This window comes from Psittacula echo (genome assembly GCF_963264785.1).
Source record: "Psittacula echo genome assembly, chromosome: 10".
NCBI lineage: Eukaryota > Metazoa > Chordata > Aves > Psittaciformes > Psittacidae > Psittacula > Psittacula echo.
Genome location: NC_137741.1, coordinates 21,298,534 through 21,320,405, shown reverse-complemented (window position 1 = coordinate 21,320,405; position 21,872 = coordinate 21,298,534). Strand labels below are relative to the sequence as shown.

Genomic DNA, 21,872 nt, shown 5'->3' with positions numbered 1-21,872 from the left:
CTGTCTGAGGAATTTGATGGGAAAATGCAAGCAGGCGATGCTGAAATGCTGGCCAAGGAGAAGCTCCGGGAGTTTGTAATATGTATCTGCCGTTTGAAAACAAAGCCAGGGAGCACAGAAATTTGACATTTGAGGAAACAAACCCATAATGTTTGCAGCAGTGAGAAGGATGCCCAAACCATTTGGGGCACTTATTCAACAAATCATTTAAAGCCTTGTTACTTAGAGTAACTGTTTAAATGGAGAAAACTAACACAAGTCTGCTCCATACTTGCATTTGAACTGTATGCACCATTGCTCCCAGTTGTTTTGAAAGTGTACAAAGCTGCATATCACTGGTTATGAATCCAATAGGTTTTTTCATTACCATATATGTATTTATTACTCTAAAATACCTTCATGACATTTACAGTTAGCAATTTTACAATCTGTAGCAACAGTACTTTCCAAAACAAAAGGAAAACCAATCATTCCACAAGGCCAAGTAAAGGTCCTGCACCTGGGTCAGGACAACTCCCAGCACAAACACAGATGAGCAGACAATGCATTAAGAGCAGCCCTGAGGAGGAGGACTTGGGGGTGTTGCTAGATGAGAAGTTCACTGTGACCCAGCTTCAGTGTACAATTGAGCCCAGAACCCCCCCATGTGCTGGGCTGCACCCCCAGAGCGTGAGCAGCAGCTCAGGGAGGGGATCCTGCCCCTCTGCTGCGCTCTGGGGAGACCCCCCCTGCAGTCCTGATCCAGCTCTGGGGCAACAGCACAAGAGGGACGTGGAGCTGTTGGAGCAACTCCAAAGGAGGCCATGGAGATCCTGTGAGGGCTGGAGCAGCTCTGCTCTGGAATCAGACTGAGAGAGCTGGGCTGGGTCAGCCTGGAGAAGAGAAGGCTCCTGAAGGGGAGACCTTGGAGCAGCTCCAGTGCCTAAAGGGGCTGCAGGAAACCTGGAGAGGGGCTTTGGACAAGGGCCTGCAGGGACAGGCCAAGGGGAATGGCTTTAACCTGCCAGAGGGGAGACTGAGATGAGCTCTTAGGCAAAAGCTCTTCCCTCTGAGGCTGTCCCTGCCCATGGCAGGGGGCTGGACCTGGGTGAGCTTCAAGCTCCCTTTCAATCCAAACCATTCCAGGATTCTCCATCTGCAGAAAGGAGTCACATGCTAAACAAAACCCACAAACATACCTCTAAATTAATTGAAAGCACAGAGATTGCTTAAAAAGGTATCTGGTTGGAGTTTGAACCACTTCCATTTTCTTATTCTGACACTCAGAGCCCACAAAGGGAAAAAAAATATCCTATTGATATAAACTCCTCAAGCAATAAGACACGACAGAGTGAATTACGATCTCTTCAATTTGGGGCTGGTTTGTTAGACATGGAGCTGACAGCAAAGTGTTCTCACCACATCTAGGAATAATACATACCATAGTTCCTGCATTGGAATGTCTTATTGGAATTATAGCTTTAAGTATTTATAATGTAAAAGTGATGAAACACATACTGAGTACCTCATTATCCTTACAACCAGCATCGCCTGGAATGCTTACGGACCAATTAAGCTTTCGATTAAAGCTAACCAGACCCAATATAGCTCTTAAAAGAATACCTGAATCAGAAGATGAGATTATCAAAAACTATGGTTTTACCCTCAATTTTTCAGTTGTAACAACACAAAAAAGCATGTAAACAACTGTGCAACATGCTTCAGAAACCCGCAGGCCACCATCACCACACACGTATCAGGCCTCCCACACCCTGGAGCTGTTCAGGCTGCGAGTGTAAAGTACCTGCTCATTTTTGTTTACAAGGGATTTCTTCTGCAAAGGACATTTTTTGCCACTCACCCACCATCTCCCTGGATCTACTCTCACAAAGCTTTTCCTCCCACCAGCTATTCTCACAGTGAATCCCTTCCAGGGTTTCAAAACAGCAGAAGGTTCCAACATGCGAGCAGCCCCTCCAGAAACCAACAGGACTATTGTATTGAAGCCGTTTTTAAGGGTATTAAAAGTTAACCACGTTGTTAAGTGCTGTGTGGAGTCAGTGCCAGAAAGAAATCACACATAGTTATATAATGCTCTGTAAGCATCAGATTATTCTCAGCAGCCACACAAGTGATTTAGACCTTAATACAAAAGACAGTTTAAAGAAAAGTAGCCACAAAGGCGAAAGAACCACAAGTCTTCCTGAACTCAGGAGTTTGGGCTATAATAGATCACAGCAAATACCCAGCCTGGCAGATTCTTTCCCAGCACAAATGAGATGATTTTGTGGCCTTGATGGATTTGGGGGTATTTTGTTTGGTTTTTCAGTAATTAAACTGTATGGTTTATAAGAACTCCTGAAAGCAGACAGGGTTGTTCAGTTTTGGAGGGGTTAACTTGTTTCTTGTCAAACTCACCCCTTCAACATAACGGATCTTTGAACCATATTTAGTGGCTCAGCTAAAGCAACTAATGAGTGTTACGTAAGATGTCTCTCCATGTAGAACAATCTGTTCCAAAAGTTACCAAAAATAGCGATTCTCTAAACACTGGTGTGATGCAATATTTAACCAGTTACTGCATTAGCAGCCAAATCCATCCATCACTAGTTAAAAAAATAAAGACTGGAGATCTTACTACAACATCTGCAACCTTACCTAGGCTGGTAGGTTTTATCAGCTCATCCAACAAGTCATAAAAAGGTAGCTTCTGAAGTTTTATGTCGGGGTGGACAGGGTGGAGCGCAGATGTGAGATGGGGGAGTTCCAGTTCATGTTTAGGTCCCAGAAGCGACACGGGAAGCAATGGTGAGGTGGCAGGGTGGCCATCGTAACTGAGCTGTGGAATGGTAGACGGAGACAAAGCTGCTGGCATGGAGCTCGAGTGGACGCTGGGGATGGATAAGTCTGCAGGAGTCATGATTTTCTGAGGGAACCTTCGCCTATAGAGTTCTTTGATTTTCATTTGTACAGCAGGGCTGCAGCCAGCCTTTAACAAATGCAGTGCTTTCGTGAGGAGTTCGTGTTTCCGTCCGTGCTTGTTCCTCCCCGCGTAACCCAGAAGTACTTGCAGCTCAGACACTCGAAGGCTCATAACCATTTGCTTAAAGGAAACAAAACAGGAAAAAATTAGTATTCAAGTTACAGCACCTTAAACACTGACATTAGAATGTGGCTTAATCCCATCAAGCACACAGGTTTTAAAGGCATAATGCTCTTCCCCCACTGATAATGTGAAATACAATGCAAACCATACTTGTTCACAAATATATCTACTTAGAAAGTCTGTAATGAGCAACTTTTAAAGGGGTTTCCATTTGCCATACACAATTCAGGACAGGAGAAAAGGACAAGTTGCTGGAACACAATAAAGCTTGTAAATGCAATTATTTTCTACTCCCTGCTCTGCTGGCATCTATAATGTTAACAGTTTTTTCACATTGGCAATATCCAAGTGTCCAGTACTTGCAGCTAAAAGCTGTGCCAGTCCTTAACTCTGGAACATTATTTCACTTACAAGTCCTTCCCTCACTTTTAGCCATGCAGCATAACTAATCCACGCAGGTTCAAAGGAGATAAATGACTGATTTTAAAGAGAGTGAGAGAAATTACAATACAATTTGTGTGCAACCCCATATGATCATTACTGAGTTAAAGGAAGCTTCTTCCGATTCCACTTCCTCCTCACATCAGAGCTGCATGTTTTGGATGGGGGAGTAGGGCTTTGCCTTCTATTAATTAGCATCTTCATTTACACTGTCTTTTACTGTCTCCCAGTATGGCCTAATGAACCAAACTGGTCTGACTTGTCAACTGTTTCACCTCTTCAGGAACCAAGGAAAACACAAAGTAACCAAACCACCAATGGCCTGTGCACAGCGAGTGCTTCCTCCCTGGTCCAGCTGGAGCCAAAAGGCAATTTATACACTTAATTCCTACTTTAAAACTTCATTCAGTGCTTGACACCATCACGTGTCCTGCGATACCAGCTCAAGTGGTATTTCTGCAGAATCCTGAATTCCCATGAAATCACAAGGATATACTTGAGGTATATATTTGGGACCAAACCAGCTAATTCAGCATATTAGGGTTCTGCCATCACTGAAAGCTGAATAACCCAACTAGCACTTGCCTTTGTACATAACCTTTCAGAGTAAAAATGCCCCCATCCTCTCCAGTTCTCCAAACTGTGCAAAGTAGTCACGCATACATTACTCAAGTTATTCTCACATTCATTTTTAAACCTGAAGTGCTAATCTTAAACAGTAAGCTATGCCTGGCTTAGCTAAAGCAGCCCTAAAGCCTTATTGATTCCTCAAACCTCCAGCACCTGCAAGAGATCTTCCAGGCACAGGTGTCCACAGGAGGTATTTCCCTATCCTGAAATAGGTCGTGTTATTTAAAAGCCCTAAATCAGATGATTCATGTATTTAATGAGGTGTGCACCAGGCAGATTTAACTACAGTTGCTACAAGATTTCTGCTCTGTTGAGCCACACCAAGAGAAGTGAATGATCTTGCTGCTACTCTCAGCTAAACCTTGCTGCAGACTAAAGCAAACACTTTGGATACAAGCAGGACTTTGCTGGCATTTTATCCTCTGAATACCCCAAGAATATACTTCACACTTTTAACCATGGGGCTGTCATGGAGCTACTAATAAGAACAGACGTACTTTTGTCAGAAACAGAGATGTCTTAAAAGAACAAGGTATTTCAGTTAAGATTTGAAGTGTTGACAGCTGAAAGGGAAGTGAAACAAATAGATCTGAAACATGGAAAAACACTATTTATATATTTATAATGCTTTACAAGCATTTCCTCAACAGAATGAGTAGTTACAGCTGAAGGGCTTAATGCCTGCTACCATCACCCCCAGAAGTCACTTCCTGAGCAGCCAGACCCTCTCAGAGCTTCACCCTTGTTTTGTAATCAACTCCTAGGCCCAGCTTGCAAAAAACATGGAGGATGAAGAAATCATCGAGCTAACAGAAGAGCTCCTGCTACAGGTTGGATTTTTTCCGGGATTTAAGGTAGAGATGACTTAGAAATAAGTATACAGAAAGCAGGGGCCATCCTGCAGCCAGGCTTACAAACCAAAACAAATACATTCCCCAGATCCTCCCACCCTTGTGCATTCCTTACAAAGGAGGACAGGAACCATTCTGTTTGCAATGTTAAGGGCATTAACAGATACATTGATTAAAAACAGGGGAAAAAACCAGCACTAAAGGCTTGTGGGTTTATTACAGTTTCATACTTCATTGAGAAACCTTTCTTCTGCAAATATAGAGACAATGACTTAAACCACACTCCCCCCCCCCGACTCATCCATGGGGCTTTGCCAGCGGATCGCGTCAATCAGTGGCTGGGGAAGCAGAGCCCAACAGGCAGCCGTGCTGCGAAAGTCTCTCTTGTCACTGCAACATGAACGTGAGAATTCCTCTCCCCTCCTCCACCACAGTTGTGTTTTATTTGAGGACACAGCCCCAGCTCCATCAGCAGCAGTGCCACTGCCGGGACGAGCACTGCCCAGGCTACAAGCCCTTGGCCTGGGTCACTCTGGTACCCTAATCTTAGAACAGGCAGGGTAATTATAGCAGGAAACAAATCAAGTGCTGTCAAACCCACAGAGTAAATACAGTAAAAAGCTGCAATTTGTGATTTTTTTGCCCTGTCGTATCTCACCTCATCACAATTCACACACTCCCCCCCACTGCTGGCTTAGGTACAGCAGCAAAGCTGAAGGACAAAGACACAAAGCATTTTGCTTCAGGAAGTCTTGGGGTTTTTCCCCTGTTGCCTGAAGTGCAGTAGTAAAAAGATCACTCACAGCAGTACAGCTGCATCTGCAAGAAGCTACACAATCCACCACCAAGAGCCTGTTTCCCAACAACAGCAAATATCCACAATGCAAGTAACTGCCCCTATCTCCGGCTGTTAATCAGAATTGACAAAATGTGTGGGTTTTGCTTTCCTAACACAAAAGAAAGTAACAAAAACACAACCAAGAAAGCCCAACCAAACAAAAATACCAGGATATATACAGCTACCAAGGGCAGAATGAGGAATAGCTTGCAAACTGCAATTACAGACAACTAGGTGCAAGGGAAACTGATGCTATTTGGCTAGGAAAATGCTGAGCTACGGCTACTTGATTAACTTCAGTGTGAGAAATGCAGTAAGCCAGCTCCAGGCACAGCAAATCCCAGTATCAACCACTGGGTGTTCTGTTCATGATGTGCATTTTGGTACCTGTCACATCTAGGCAATATCTAAAATTCAAAGAAGAGAGTAAGGACAGTAGAAAACCTGCTTGAAGTGTAAGAGTATGAACAAGCTTTACAGAAACTCAACTTATCTCAGTGTAGCAGAGAGTATCTCTATTTTGACTCACTGTAAAGACCTTTCCAGAGCAGGTAACTCATCTATAAACATCCACCTGACATTTCCTGCTCGACAGCACAAAACCAACACAGGCTCCTCCGCAGAACCAGCATTAGTCACTGGAATTACCAGGCTCATTATATATCTTCCCCATGCAGCCCACGTCCCCTTATCCAAGGCTTGTGACCACAGCCCATGCCCCCCCCAAAGGAAGTCACCCCATCGCATGTGTCAGGTCCACAGAAGCAAAGAGCCCAGTTTATTTTCCCATCTCCCAGTTGCTTGTTTCCAAATCTGTGCCTGTTCTCTCCTGCCAGACTGTGTGAACGCACCCATGTGATGCAGCTCATGCTGCAGCCACAGGAGCATCCCCCCATTTCTGTGTGTTGAGGAAACAGCCTCAAGCCATTCATCTGGCAACAAGGATTATTTCCTGCTCCACTCCTCCTTCAGATAACCTATAAGGTTTGGAAGAAAATAGCTTATGGATGCAAAAGCAATCCATGGGAGGCATCCTACATCATTCACCTACTTCACTTCACGGCTAGCCACAGGAAAGGATGTTCTACATACAGCACATTCTCTCTCAAAAAAGTTGGTACACTGTTTTTAAAGCTAACAGACACGAAAAGTGAAGTCCCCCAAACCAGAAAACTGCATGTAGACACTTAAGAGGTAAGGAGGAACAAGGGAGTTCTCCAGCACATCCACTAAAGGACTATTAAACAAAAAGCATCCGGCTGCAACATCAGTGAATGCTTTGCAGCTCCTGACTCACAGAGTCCTCTTAATAACCAAGCACGCTGGGCTGGAGAAATGTGTCTGTGCCACACAACAGGACTATGCCACTTTGGGAATGCTGCTTCAACATTCAGAGTAAATACTTCACCAGGAACCTCAACTTCTAACAGAGCAGCCAACATGAGGAGTCATTTACTTCCAATTCTCTCTGCAAAGAAAACAGCCAAGATAAAACTTCACTTAAAAAGGACGGTTTTCCACATAAGCCCAGTTATTGCTCCCACCAAGGAAAGCCGCTCAGGCCAGGCAGCTTCCTGGCTAGAGAAGTCCAGTTCTTAGCACAGGTTAACAGGTCAGACCAAAGAAAATTGCTTCCCAGAACCAGACCTTGTCTTGCTGATCTATGAAGGTTGGGAATTAAGTTTAAATATATACAAAATCCAAGTGTTAGTGCCTCTGGATAAGAAATCCCATCAATAACCCTGCATGGCCTCATTGGTGTGTGATGCAGAGAAGTGTGACTAAAGAGACAAGCAGATTCAGGCAGAAAACTTTCTTTCTAGACTGGGAAATACACAGGGGCTAAAACTGGTTTGAAATGCAGGAAGACAAGCTGCAAGTCCCACTGCTCAAGAAAGGCACAGATACAGGTTAACTGCTGAGATCCAGCACCACAGATGGTGAGCTTTCTCCTTTTTTTCCCAGTTTTTGAAGGGAGGGACTCGAAAAGATGTAAAAACCAGGCAGCAGTCAATAATGGACTGCAGGGTCCATAGGAGAGCATGATGGACAACACTGGAAACTTACCACTATTAATACCAGCACCACAAGGTTCTGTCTTCAAGCATCTTCATCCACCAGCAGCAGTGTTAACAGTCCCAACAATGTGATGAATGCTTTCTAGAAAGAGGATTTCCACATCCCCGGTAATCAACCCTGGGATCTATCTGGAGACTTCAGCAAGTTCTTTCCAGGTGACAACTAGAAGCTGTGAATAAGCTCCAAAACACATCCAAAAGATTTGCCAGTGGAACAAGAAGCTTTTGGCCAGGTACCACACCACATCTTTGTGCCTAAAGCTATACAACAGGTCCTCCACAATTCCATAACCATAAACATGGAAGTTAAAGCAGAAAAAGGAAAAAAAGCACCTCAAACACCAGCCAAAGATGGAAGGAGACAGTAAAGGGGGGAAAAAAAGAAATTAAGAGATTCCAAATGGGAGGACACCCATTTATAGCCAGTGATTTGGGACAAAGACAGTTAAGTTTCTTGTGTTACTTACATAGTGATTAGCAATAGTTTACTTCAAATTAGGCATCATTATTACAGAAGAGGGCAAGCACTGCAACAAGTCACTTCAAAGGAGAAGGCTAGGACAGAAAACTGACTGCATCCTGTACTCCTTGGAAAACTACAGAGAGGCCTCCGCTCCGACACCCTGCTCAGCACCTCAGCCTCAGCGCCCAAGGGATCAGCTCTGGCTGCAGTCTGCATTCACAGCATGGGCACAGTCAAAGCTCTAAGGTTGTTTTCAAGGACAACACAGATGGATATTTGCCCCTTATGGAGGAAGGAAACTACTATTCAAGGAATTCCATAGTGCACTTCCAAAAGGCACTTTAAAACAACAACAACAACAAAAAAATCAAATCAAAATTGTTCTTTTTCTCTAATAAAAGCAACTAGGAAGCATTAGATTAGTATGGAAATAGGTTTGACTTAATCTCAGTATAGCTCCAACACCCAGCTGTAAAAATAGAGTTCTTGCATGCTATGAACACCCTCTTTAACCCCCGATATAAATCTTCTGGGGAGGAAAGCTATACCTGAGCTGCACGAGCTCTCTACAGTTACACAGAATAAACTGGGGTTCTTCAGACATTTAAGATTTGTGAAAACGGGAAATCATGACGGTAAAAATATTCCCATCTTTTATGAAGGCACATTCCTTAGTCCTAAATTCTATCTGTAAGACTCACACGAGGAAGCTCTCAAGGCTAAGCTATAAAAACTGGAATCAGCCTCCTGAAAACCTGCAGGAGGGAGTGAAAGGCCCAATTCATGGAAGCTCCAGCGCCCCAATGACAGGCTGTAACTTCCTGCATTTGTCTCCTGCAACCAAAACACTCAAAGGTTGAAGTCACCGTAATTCAAACTGGGCGGGAGGCAAAAGCACAGAACAACAGTCGTAAATATACAGCACGCTACAACCTTTAAAGGGGTTATTGGTTCTCATAATGAAAAACTCATCTGTCTCCTGGAGTGGTACGTACCATGGTTTGCCAAGTAGGGCAGCACAAAAAGAACAGGTACAAAACAATGGCAGGTACAGGTGTTATTTGCCTTGTTATACACACAAGGCATTATTTCTTAATCAAAGAAACCCTCTATTTACACAGGATATCAGTGCTCATAAAGAACATGCTGCAACTGTAGGACCAAATCTATGCATCCGTCCAGCTGGCAATAAAAATGTGTTTAAAATGTGTCATCAAAATGATGTCCATAAATTGTAAATGCCAAAAATAGCCTGGCCTGCTCTTGGTATCTCCATGGATATGAGCTTCTTTAAGGTCAAACACTGCAGCCATGATTTTCATCAGGGAATGTATTTCTCCATGCTAGTAGAGATATTACACTATAAAGCTGAAGTAATCAGGTGTTATTTACTTTAGCATGCGCACAAACAATATATTTCCTTGCAAATGATACAGTTGTGTATCTGTTACTAGGAATATTATGACCCTTGAACAATAAAGCTCAGATTCAAGCGCCTGCTAACACCAGGAATCTCTGATGATGAAGAGATCACCTACGAAGTGTAGCAGTGTTCAGTCTATAGGGCTTCTGGACAGGAGGTCCTGCGGTTTCCTATCACCATCCTTCCATATTCAGCTCATGTAACAGCTCACCAAGTATACTATAACCACTTAACTTTTAATTCCACACATTAACAAGAATAAGGAGCATATTTCATACCTGCTCTTGGCTCGCTTGTATCTGTTGTGCTGGGAAAAGTTGACTACCCTCAAATTTACTAAGTTTTAGTAAGGTCAGAGCAATGCTGCTTCATACATGAACACTAATTAAGCTCTCCCTTCAGCCCACAGTTCAGAGGCCTCCATCTAATCCTGCACCAGTGACACTATCAAGTTCTTAGATACGCCTGTTGCTTACTGGAGACAAGAAAACCACAGTGATAAACGTAACACAATTGACTGAAGAGTGAGAGTATATTGCAAAAGAAAACAGTGAGACAGCTCTAGCCCCACTGAACCGCCTGCTAGGAACAACAGGCAGAGGTTGGAATGTTTAATATAATCCCCATGTGTTAAAAATTGTCTTATGCTTTTCACAGATGCCTGTGGTATTTTGCTATGCTATCATATATGTGCAATATCTTCAAGTTAAAAGCTCTGACACATACAACCTGGCAAGTCAGCATAGGCAATTGCCCTTCTAGACCCCCTTTTCCTAGAGGTTATTTCCTCTGGAAGGGAGACTGAGCAGAACAGGCTGTGTGCCCACGTACCCAAATGCCACTCCAGTGCCTGAACACTGAAATCACTGTGGGATCTGCTGGGTTTTCATATGATGGCTTGCCAACCACACTGCATCCTGCCCTGCCTCCCACTGCACAGTACCACTGCCGCAGCCGGGAGGGGAGGGCAGCTGAAGCAGGGACTTGCTTAAACTGCACAAGCTACATTTGTTGGGAGAGAAGTCTGCCAAGCCTTTAGTCATGTCTAAATTGTGTTTGATTTAAAGTAAGTCACATTTTATCTTAATCCGTAACGAAAGTTTTACCGTTCTCAGGAGATTTTATTCACTAGGTGAACTATATTATTACTTTTGGTATTAAATAAGGTTGCTGACACAGTAGTAATCTTCGTTTCAGTTTTTGGAGACTCTAGGTTTTTTTTCAACCACACTCAAACTTAATTCTCCCTGGTGTATTTATCTGTGCAGATGGGAATTATTTTTACAGCGCTATACGCCAGCATGATTTTCATGACAAGTAATTGCAGAAATACCAGCTTAGACATCTCTGGATAGAAAACAATGTGCCTCTCCGAAGGCAAACAGCTCACATCTAAGGCCAATAACGAAGACAATTCTTCTTAGCTATTTGGGAGAGGGTCATTGCCAGGCAAATTTACTTTTTATTAAGAATGTTCTTATCCTTAACTAAGCCTTTCAACTGGCTGACAGACGAGCTAATTCCTATGCAATAAGCTTCAGCAGAGCCCAAGCCAGCCGCACACACAGCTGCCCAAGGAGCCTGCTAAACACAGTGTGCCCTGTTATAATATCTCTGACAAATAACACAAAACGTCTACATCGGTGTAATCAAAACAGAACAACTTATACAGCATTCCATAGTAGTCTGAACGATTGTCTCTTTGCATAAAAACAAGACAAAATAGGACCAAGAAGTCTCAGTTTCTGAAAGCCTCATAGGAGCTCACAGGAGCTTCCCCTTCCAAAGTGATTTTAAGAAGAAAACACTTTAAAACATACAATTAAACTAAAGCAATGGTTGCATACACAGATTACACACACGGACTCTACTCCATGAGAATCCGTTCTGCCATTCTTTCTCAGCACAACACTAAGAATGAAGCTCTAGTTACTTTCTGAATATCTAAAATACCTGCATGAGGCACATGTAGCTTTTGGAAGTCAATTTTGAACGAAAGCTGGAGAAGAATGTACCTGGAATTCAATGAATGTACTCACATAGCAACATGGACAAACAGGCAGCTTCCACAACCTCTTAACAGCAAGACATACAATTTCAAGACCTGCATTCTTACATCCAGGGTTTGATGTTGGCTTGCAAGCTATTTAAATCTCTACTGCATCAGCAGACATTATTTCTTTGTATGTGTTCGCCAACTTAAGCATCACTTCATTAAAACAAATTATTGCCATAATAGATGTATATTTGCCTCCAAGAGTTAACTATCTTTCTATTTATGTACCTTACAGAACGGCAAAGTGATGTATTTATTGTCCACATGCTACAAGTTATCACTCAGTGCTGAAGAGCCAGTTGTCTACTATACACAAACTCTGGCTGTTGAATTGACTTCAAATGAGGTAACATTTCAGGATACAAGACCATACAGTCAAATACAACCAAAACACTTCTAGATCAACTAGCCACTTTTCTCCCCTCATTTGTCCCATTTTCTAGGAGCACACTTGACACAACATCACCACTGACTATTCTTCTGCTATCTCAAAATGTTTTAATTAACAATCACACTAAATTTGGATTCTGGCTTGCAGGCTGAAGCCAGGATGTAATTGAATCTCATTTCCCTTAAAAGCAACCCACCGCTATGTTCATTCCCCGAGAGAGGGAAAACTGGAGTTCTCTGTTCACAATTATACACAAAATAAAGCCAAAATGGCACATGACAAAATTAATGCTTTCTTTTAGGCTGTGAAGCAACCCATCCCACAAAATTTGGTTCTGAGAAATGTATTCCCAGACTTTGTGAATTACACCTAAAAAGAGTGATTTCAAGACACTGAGCTCCATCACACAAACAGAGCCATGCACAGAGCTCACAAGATGCACAAGAATGTTTGGCAATGCTTTTATCTGTAACCACAGGAAGACACAAAAAGACTGCACCAATAGTTAATAACCTCTAGAATAAAAAGTGGGGAAGAAGGAAAGGCGGAAGGGAGGGAGAAGAACAGGAAAATTAAGAGATCAGATAAAATATCAGGTATGGGAAATAATCATTTATCATTAAAAGGTTTCCCCTTCCCAAGGAAGAAACAGAACACAAAAGAAATAAATCTGCTGACCACAAATACCTATGAAATACACTGGCCAAGACCCTACTCCCTCCTAATCCTGGCCCACTGAGAATAATAATTTATTACTACTGGCAATTAGCCTGAATTCTTACCAGAGAAATAAGTAATGGAGCCAAGAGTTCCCACCGTGTCAATAAGCTGAGAAGAAACAGTCCATCAAACACACTGACATCTGTATAGTCTTAAAAAAACCCAACCTAGTCATTCTGCACATCACTGCCTTATTTCACAAGGAATTTGTGTCTAGAAATCACATAAGGAAGCCAAAACACACGCTTCTTTTTAAGTAGTCAGATAGCAGTAAAGCTTCAAGACAAACTAAAAGCTCGAACAACACTGAGAGACTTTCCTTTTACATCACTGTTCCTCAGAGTATCAGGTAGAGGCATCACACCAGTGAAGTACCTGCTCACCAGTTCTGGGGAGATTGCCCCAGGTTTCATACATCAACGTTCTCACAGCACAGATGATCTCAAGTTGGCCTCTACTTTGATGATGCATTGATTTCAAGCATGTTCTAGTGAAGCCCTTCAAAATCACACCTTTAGTGCAGTTCTAAGACTTCACACAGTTCAGGCAGGAAAAGAAATTTCTGTGCTCAAGTCTTCCTCCGCCTTCAGGAGGAGACACCCATTCTCTTGCCTTTCCCCTACTTATTTCTTAAACAAAGACATTGTTACAAAGCAGACTTGATGTTCCAAGTTCTTTTCACACTCCTTGCTTAGCCCTAGTCCTTCCTAGAAAAGGATTGTCCTAGATGTTCGCTGGAGACCAAACCAGGACTAACAGTCACTTCTCTGTTCCTCAGCTATTGAATGTTTTGTTCAAGCATCACCATTTATCTGAGAGCCACTTCCCTGCTTCCCAAATTTTATCTATCAACATTGCAGTGGCCATAAACAAAAAGATAAAAAAACAGGGAAGGTTTGAGGGAAAGTAATACTTTTTATTATATTTAGAGAAAGAATTTGCACATCTGGTATTTTCAACCATATCAACTGGTCTAAGAAGACTTACAACCCTTTGTATTTTATAGAAGCATCTACCTGTGACCCAACAGGCTCAGGTTTTTAGGCACCAGCCTAAAAACTTAAGACCAAGAAGCAGCACTAACATGTTTACACGACTTCCAGTCCATGACTACTTTCATCAAGTCAAGACATGACTGCTCATGAAATTCAAAGTTATTAAACACAAAGCAGTCAAAATTGGAGAAAAACTTAAATTTCTCATGTGTTCTTCTCATTACGTAGCTGACGGTTCAGGAGAGGAACTTGGGCATCACTACAGACAGCTCTTCATGTGGCTACAGCCAAACAAGCATATTTGCAGGGAACTAGTAGGCTAGAAACCTAGAAGGTCCCTTCCAATCTCACATTTTGTGCATAAGAATATTTTTCAGAACTGAAGGAAAAGTCAAAGGAGGGAATCAAAAACTACAAATAAGATGTACAACATATCAAGTCGTAGAGCCATTCCAAAAAGGCAAAGATTTCAAAACACACACTATAAACCTCAAAAACTTGGGCAGAGTTGGACAGGAATGTGATTACCCAGGACTACCCTGGGAACACATAGGTCTATGCAACCAGCTCAGAACACCCCATAGTAGAATCACTCTTACCTATCCTAGCCCATTTTCTCCATCAACACGATATCTAGAATAAAGAGTAGCCACATAACAGCGAACTGCCAGCATGAAAACTATGTGTGAACCACATGTGGCCACCAGTAATTCAAGAAAAGTCAGTTTTTCAAACTGAAGAGCTATTGTCTGTCACAGCACAATAGGGAACACAAATTATAGGTCTGACTATTTATAGAGCAGTTAAAATGTACACTAAAGCCTAATTTATTCCTAACTGTAGAGATGCATTAGGAATTTGAAGTATTTATTTATTGCACACAACGATATGACCTAGAATTAATATTTGGATCACATATTGAGACAGGTCAATTTTAAAGTGCCAAAATACATTTTATTATTATAGAAATCAGTAGCTGAATGAAAAAACAAACTTTCTATGTCACTTGTCCAAACCCAGGTGAAAATACTGTAGTTAGAAGTTCATCTCCCATTTCAAAAACCCTACTACATCAATACTCAGCCTAGTTCCCACTGAGGTGGATTCAGGATCCTAGGTCAGTCAAGTTAATGAGACATGGATGACTCCTCTGGCTGCCACTCACGACACTAAGGCATCAGTAAGACTGTCAAGAATCACACTGATTCCATTCCAAGTACCAGCACAGCTTGGAAAGAGAGCAACAGGGTGGCAGCGGTGCCAAACACTGGCTGCGTATCCTGGGGAAGCCATCTAAAAGAGCCATGGAGACAAAGAAAGGGAAAGCAGGAAGCTCAGTTTTTCATATCACGCACAACGACTGGTTTCTTCCCACTATGCAGAAATGCAAAAAGATGATAGAATAATAGGAGAGGAAGCAGACCTTCCTGCTTTTCTTCAGCATTCAAAAGAGGGCAAAGAAAACAGTTTCAAATGACAACATGCAGCCACAGACTGAGAAGATGCATCTTAAGCAAGGCCCAGACTCCTGGCAAAGCTGATCCTAATCCTACTTCACCTCTCAGAACTTTGGCTACTCTGCCCTTCTATCTTTCAGTGCTGCCCACAGCAGAAACTGGTATTTTTGCATGTATTAGCTGTACCTCTAGGCTGGAAGACAAGCATGCAGTGCTTAAGAACCCATTAGCTCGCAATGACTAATCCCAGGACAAAACACTCAGCAGTGCATTAGAAAGCTAAGAGTACATTCTCTATGCAATATTTTCCTGGCCCACACAAAGCACAGACAAGGCCTATAGAAACGTTTCTTTCCCAGTCACACTGGTACATGTTAAGGAGAGATACTAAAGATACTTACTCATTGGAAGAAGGATATTTCATTTCCCAGTGCCATCAATGTGACACACTGTCTCCCTCCCCGCCACCTCATCCTTCAAGCACTGTATTTTTACCGTCGAAGTAAGACTGAATTCAATTAATCTATTCACACAATAACCTCTGCCCTGCATGGAAACAAACTGCTTGATGGAATTAAGGTTTTTATAAGCCAAGTTTCAGCCACACCTAAGATTAAAAATACATGAAAACTATTGCAAGTAAACTCTAAAAACGACACTGCATTTAACTTGGCTTCAGCCACAAGAACAACCAGAATTGAAAAGAGCTGCCTAAGAAAACTCTGATATCAAAGTTAGAACTCCCATGGATATCCTTACCAAGTGAAAACAGAGAGCGTGCAGTGTTTCTGCAGTGCTGGCTGCAGATACACACTGCCTTGCGGGGCACAGGAAGGAGGATACTCCACTCACTGCTCCTTTTCATCTTCACTGACCAAACTCTTGCCCCACCTCATTAACCGCACTCATCCAAATCCCACTCTGAATAGGAATTTGCATATATACAAGCCTTTTGCAGCTCATTAATGTCATCTGAATGCCTCTCACATGGTCATGAATTTATACTCTGCCTGTCCCTTTGTACACATACAGGTCAATAGCACGGGGGGAGTAGAGGGGGAATTATTTAGGATCTCGTGACAAAACAAACCATTTTCTGGGTTTCAACCTAACATTTTAGTATGAAGTGTCTTCACCCTTCTGCCTCCTCATACACTCACCAGATAAAATCAAGCTTCTACTTCCAGGTGAGGATGTTGTAAGCATTGTGTTACTTCACAGCCTTGCTCAGCCTCTATGTCAAAAGCAAAGGACAGTCTAGTATCAGGGAGAAAATAAAAACAGAGGCATCAAGACATCAGTCATGCACAGGCCTGAGGAATGAAGGAGTCAATGCAGTTAGTCAACTAATACGTAGCTCAAGCCCTTTGCTAATCTGTGTGAACGTACTCTGAAAAACAAAGGCACATTTGGAAAAAAAAAACCCTTTTCTAGCTAACTGAACATAGGAAACAAGTTTCAACACATCTCTGCTTCCCCTTAAAACAGCTTGGCACCACCTCAGAGTTCTACATATGTTTAAAAACAACAGAATAGTACAGGTCAAAGGAAGCCATGCAAACCCAGCCCGCACGCACAAGCTGGCTATTCTGGCAGAATTAATAATATTTTCTTTAAAGAACAAACCATAGATCTTTAGCTGGCTATTCAAAGTTCTTCTATTACCAGCATGTCCCAGTTGTTCCAAGACTAAACAATAGGGGAAGGTCACGCATGGAGTTCTGCAAGGGCCACGTTGGCACACAGAGCTTAACCTATTCGTTAACGACCTAGAAAATGAAGTGATCAGTGGGGTGACAAAGTTGCTGACAATATGATGTGGCTGCAAACTGAAGAATGACTGAAAGGCCTCAGTGACAGCGCAATTCAATGTACATAAACACAAAGCGATGCCTATGGGGAAAAGCAGCCCAGGCAGACCCAGCTTTACATGTAAAGTGATGGGCTCTGGGCTGACCTTTACCACACTAGAGCGAGCTCCTGGGCCCAAGATAAACAGACATGTGAAAACATCAGCTCGGTAGCAGTCAAACACACAAATCATTGTTAGAAATCATTAGGAAGGGACCAGAGAGCAAATGAGAGAGCATTCTACATTATATCACTCTGGTTCACCCAGAGCTCTAAGTATGGATGGGTTTGGTGGTCTCAGCTAAAAAGAAAAGTAAAAGAAAAGAGAGAAGAGAGAAAAAAATAAGATCTCTTAGAAGTGGCAACGTTCACAGAAGCATGACTTCCAGAATTAAAGACCAACAAAAGCTACAACTTTTCAACCTAAAACCTGTGGACAGATGTGACAGCAGCCTAGAAAGCCATGAACAGCACAAGGAGACCAGACAGGGATCAACTGTACTGTCTCTTTCATTACACAATATAGCAACCAGTGGATGAAGGTCGCTGGAACCAGGCTCAAAAGAAAATGAGAAGGCTCCTCACACAGCAAGCAGCAGAACAACAGAAATCCCTACTAAAACACTGGGAACAAAAGAAGTTCAAGAAGAACCTGGGCAAACACTCAGGAAATAAGATTTATTACACTTGTCCAGCCAGTAACCCCCACCTGAACCCCCAATGGGTTCAGAGGATTGAGCTGAAAATAGCTAGAGACCAGGAGAATATTGCAGGGAGGTGACAGCTATCTCTCATACTTTGTCCTGGTTTTGCTTTTCCCTGTGCACTCACTTCTGGAAGCTGCAGGAGACAATACCAGGCCAGAAGGACCCTTGGCCTGAACCAGCGCAGCTACTTTTACATTCTTATGATTCAGTGTATAATGCATGTTTATTTTTAGCCATTTCCTCAGAAAACCCAAGCGACGTCAAAAGCCTCTAATAAAAATGGTACTTCTCAACTGAAAACAGTCAAATTTTAACACAAAAAAGGTTAAAGTAACTGAATGAAAAGCCGGGTGTACACCCTTTAGAAAAATATTATCTAAAATCCCTGTAATTCAAACCAACAACAGTTCTGATACTTGATTAAAATAATGTGAAGCCCTGCCATCAAGCAGCCTCAGCAGATTTACTGACAAGATACTGCTAAATCAACACAGAACCTAGGAAAAAGAACAGCTTTGCTTCTGCACCACTGCTGAAGCTTCAGCATTATTCATTTTGGTGCAGTACATTTATAGGTGCACTAACAACCCCATAGACAGCCTGAGCAGAGTGGTCTCTCACTTTTCACTAAACTCCAAACCTACACAAATACTTCGACTATTTCAAAGCCTCTTATTTTGCACCAGAGAAACAAGATACAACATCTGCACAAAAGTGAGATCATTTTGTCAAGGGAGTCTCAGGAAACAGGACAAGGAATGAATGCATCAGAAAACATTCTCATCCACACAACTTTATACAATGCACTCCTGCAGCTCAGATTACAGATTTTACCTGAACCAAACACATTATCCTTATTGGATTTGGCCTCTGCTTTTTAATAAACAAGTGAGCTGTACCTATGCTAAATTGCCAAGCAAAACTGGGCTCACTGTTATTTCCATCCTATATATGCTATGCTGTGTACTAACTAACAGTGTTTTCAGTTGAAACGCTGAACAGAGTGGCCTTTTTAAGTCCAGACCCTGTTCTACAAAGAGGGCAGGAGGAACATCTTGGAGAAGACTGCAAATGAAGGCAAGGAAGGCATTTCAGCTCGGAGCGATTCTCAACTGTCTGTCCCACTTTAAGGGGCAGTAAATATCTTCATGTAAGCAGAAGTAAGCGATCTGCTTACACAGCGAATGCACAGAGATGCTCTTCTTTAGAAGGCAGACACGCTTTCTCAGGAGGAAGCTCCGGCACTGTCACATGCAGAAAAGCTGGAGGAACCTCGCATAGGCTGCTCAGACCACAGGAATGCAGAAGGACCAAGATTAGACTAGACCAGTGAAGGGACTCTCAGGACTACTAGTCGTCCTGCAAAGATACACAGAGCCACTTTCAATCCCAGAAGCAACCAGGATGAATTATTTTGCTGAACTCTGTGGTTTGGCTCAGCTACCAATCTGCTCCCCTTTGTGAGCCTCAAGTAGCAGCATCAAGCAAACACACAGTCAAGAGGGCCAAGGCTGAAATCTGATGGACCTAAGGCACCCTACTGCAAACCACATGCTCTGAAAACGTTGCAGAGGACAGATCCTATGGCTGCTCAATGAGTTGTACAGTACAGAAAGGTATAGCCACAATTCCGGCTGGCCGCTTCAGCATGTGCCCACTGGAAGAACCACCATGAACATAAACACCTACAGCTTCAACGTGACATTCCAGTGTACCTGAAGTGTTCCGTAGTTTAATATTTTGCCAGCTTTTTGGAAGATAACTGGGTGTTTTTTTTTCCTAGTATAAACCTAGCTTAGAAAACCAGGCCTCTAATCTCAGCTCTTCCCAAACAGTCTCACTTAACTCCTGCCCGACACACACTTCTGAGAACATTTATCACATATGTTTGCACACTCGAATGGCTGTGACCACAAAAAATGCTGCTTCAGGAAGTGAAGGCAATGCTGCAACCAAGCAGTAAGGAGCCTGAGCTCAGTTTTCCATCTGCTTTGTAACCACATGTTTTATGGGAGGGGAGGAAAGAGTGGGAAAGCTTGGTACACCAATTTGCAAAATGGAGCCTCCTGGTGAAGAGATGCTACCTGCTGCCTGTCATCTGCCATCATCTCCCTGCTTTTGAAATCTAATCTTTTCAAAGCAAGCTCCACTTTTTACACTGATACCAGTTGACAGTCTCAGGAAATACTTTTGCACATTTCTGAGTATTTTTTTATGCATCTTTTTATGCATTTTTTATGCATTTATGCATAACATAAAACCACAGGAGAACTATATCTATGCCACGGACTCATCTGCCCAAATCCCATCCCCAAACAAGCTGCTGTTATCTTCGTGTCAAAGACGGGAGGTACAGCAAGATGAGCTGGCAATAGGCTGGGAGAACAGAGCTTATAAACCTGGTGAAGAGCAGGCTTTGGAGGAATTTAATGGCAACTTTCTAACATGTAAAGGAGGTCATGAAGAAAACAGGCACAAGATGAAATAAGAGCCTAAAGTAAATAAATAAATAGATACATAAACAAACTGTTTTCATTGTCAGAACAGTTAAGCAGTGGAACAGGTTGTCCAGAGAGGCTGTGCAGTCTCCATCCTCACAGGTTTTCAGGTCCAGACTGGAAAAAGCCCTGAGCTACCTGTTCTGACCTCATAGCCAATCTTGTCTTGAGCAGGAGGTTGGACTAGAGAGCTCCCAAAGGCCCTTCCAACCAAAATTACCAAGTAATCCATGGTTGGGATCAAGGGAGCAACCAGGTGTCAAACTGAACATAACAGCAAGGAAAGCTGACAGGAGAGTGCTACTGAACTCTTGGTTTGAAGAATGTAGCCTGACAAACCGCATCTCAGCTGGAAACTGGGGAAAGAACACTTTTAGGAGACACTATAACCACATGCAAAGCACAGGGAAGAAAATATCTACAGGAGATAAAGGGATGCTTCACAGCTTACTGTTGTGGGAAAGTTATTGGCTGTGTATCAGCCCCAAAGCAGGGTAGAGATTGAAACTCTTCCTTTCTTACCCTCTCCTGCTGTTAGTAATTCTAGGATGGAAACTGGCAACTGAAGCATTACCTACAGCCCATGCAGTCCTGGCAGAAGCAGAGAGGAAGCAGAACTCATACATGTTTATTAGAATGCATCCAGAAAGCTCATTACCATTTCCTAAACAAAACAAGGGAAGTTCACTACAGAGCAATCTTCAGAGATGCACATAAAGACAGTAACACTTATCTTTCTGTCCTCTATGCTAAATAAACTCTAGCATACCCACAGAGTCTCTGCTCTGCTGCAGAGCTTAGCACTCTATCCTTACCAAGCAATGGTTTTAAAAGCTCCTTTTCCTCCTCCACTCATTATCATGCCACTTCCTATATAAATCTCCTGTATATCAACTCCTATTGACATAAAGGTCAAGCTAAGGTTGACCTTTGGTCTAACTGTATACTAGCTTTATGTTTCTGTGTTTCACATACCCCATAATACCCACTTTCTGCTAATTCCTACTCTCTCCTAGTCTTGGATACAATGCTTTCTTACAGAGCACTCTGCTCTCCCTCCAGTATATGTTAAGGGAAAGAATGTATCAGTAGGGACATGGCAGTACATCTATTGCCATCCCTAATCCCAACAGGAGAACAGGATTAAGCTAACTGCTGACAAACTCCTGGATCAATACAGCTGCAATAGACACAGGAGTCTCAGCAAAACAATAAGAAAAGAAATGACAATCAGGTCTGTACCACAGCACAGAGAGAATAATATAATGTTACCTGGTTTCATTTGGTTCTGGCTGCCACAGAAAATCTGGACAATAAGCTAACATTTCCCATCCTCAATTCCATATATTCTCATTTTTAAAGGTTTAACATCTTTGACTTCTTGCTGT

The 21,872-nt window shown here is 42.5% G+C and overlaps 1 protein-coding gene across 1 annotated transcript in view; it reads right to left on the bottom strand.

The window, feature by feature from the left end:
* Window positions 1–21,872, bottom strand: part of PIAS1 (protein inhibitor of activated STAT 1) — a gene marked incomplete at its 5' end in the record, with an annotated part of 62,386 nt that overhangs the window by 33,812 nt on the left and 6,702 nt on the right. The window contains 1 exon segment of the mRNA XM_080626131.1: window positions 2,638–3,082. Within this exon segment, the coding sequence (XP_080482257.1) occupies window positions 2,638–3,082 (445 nt within the window).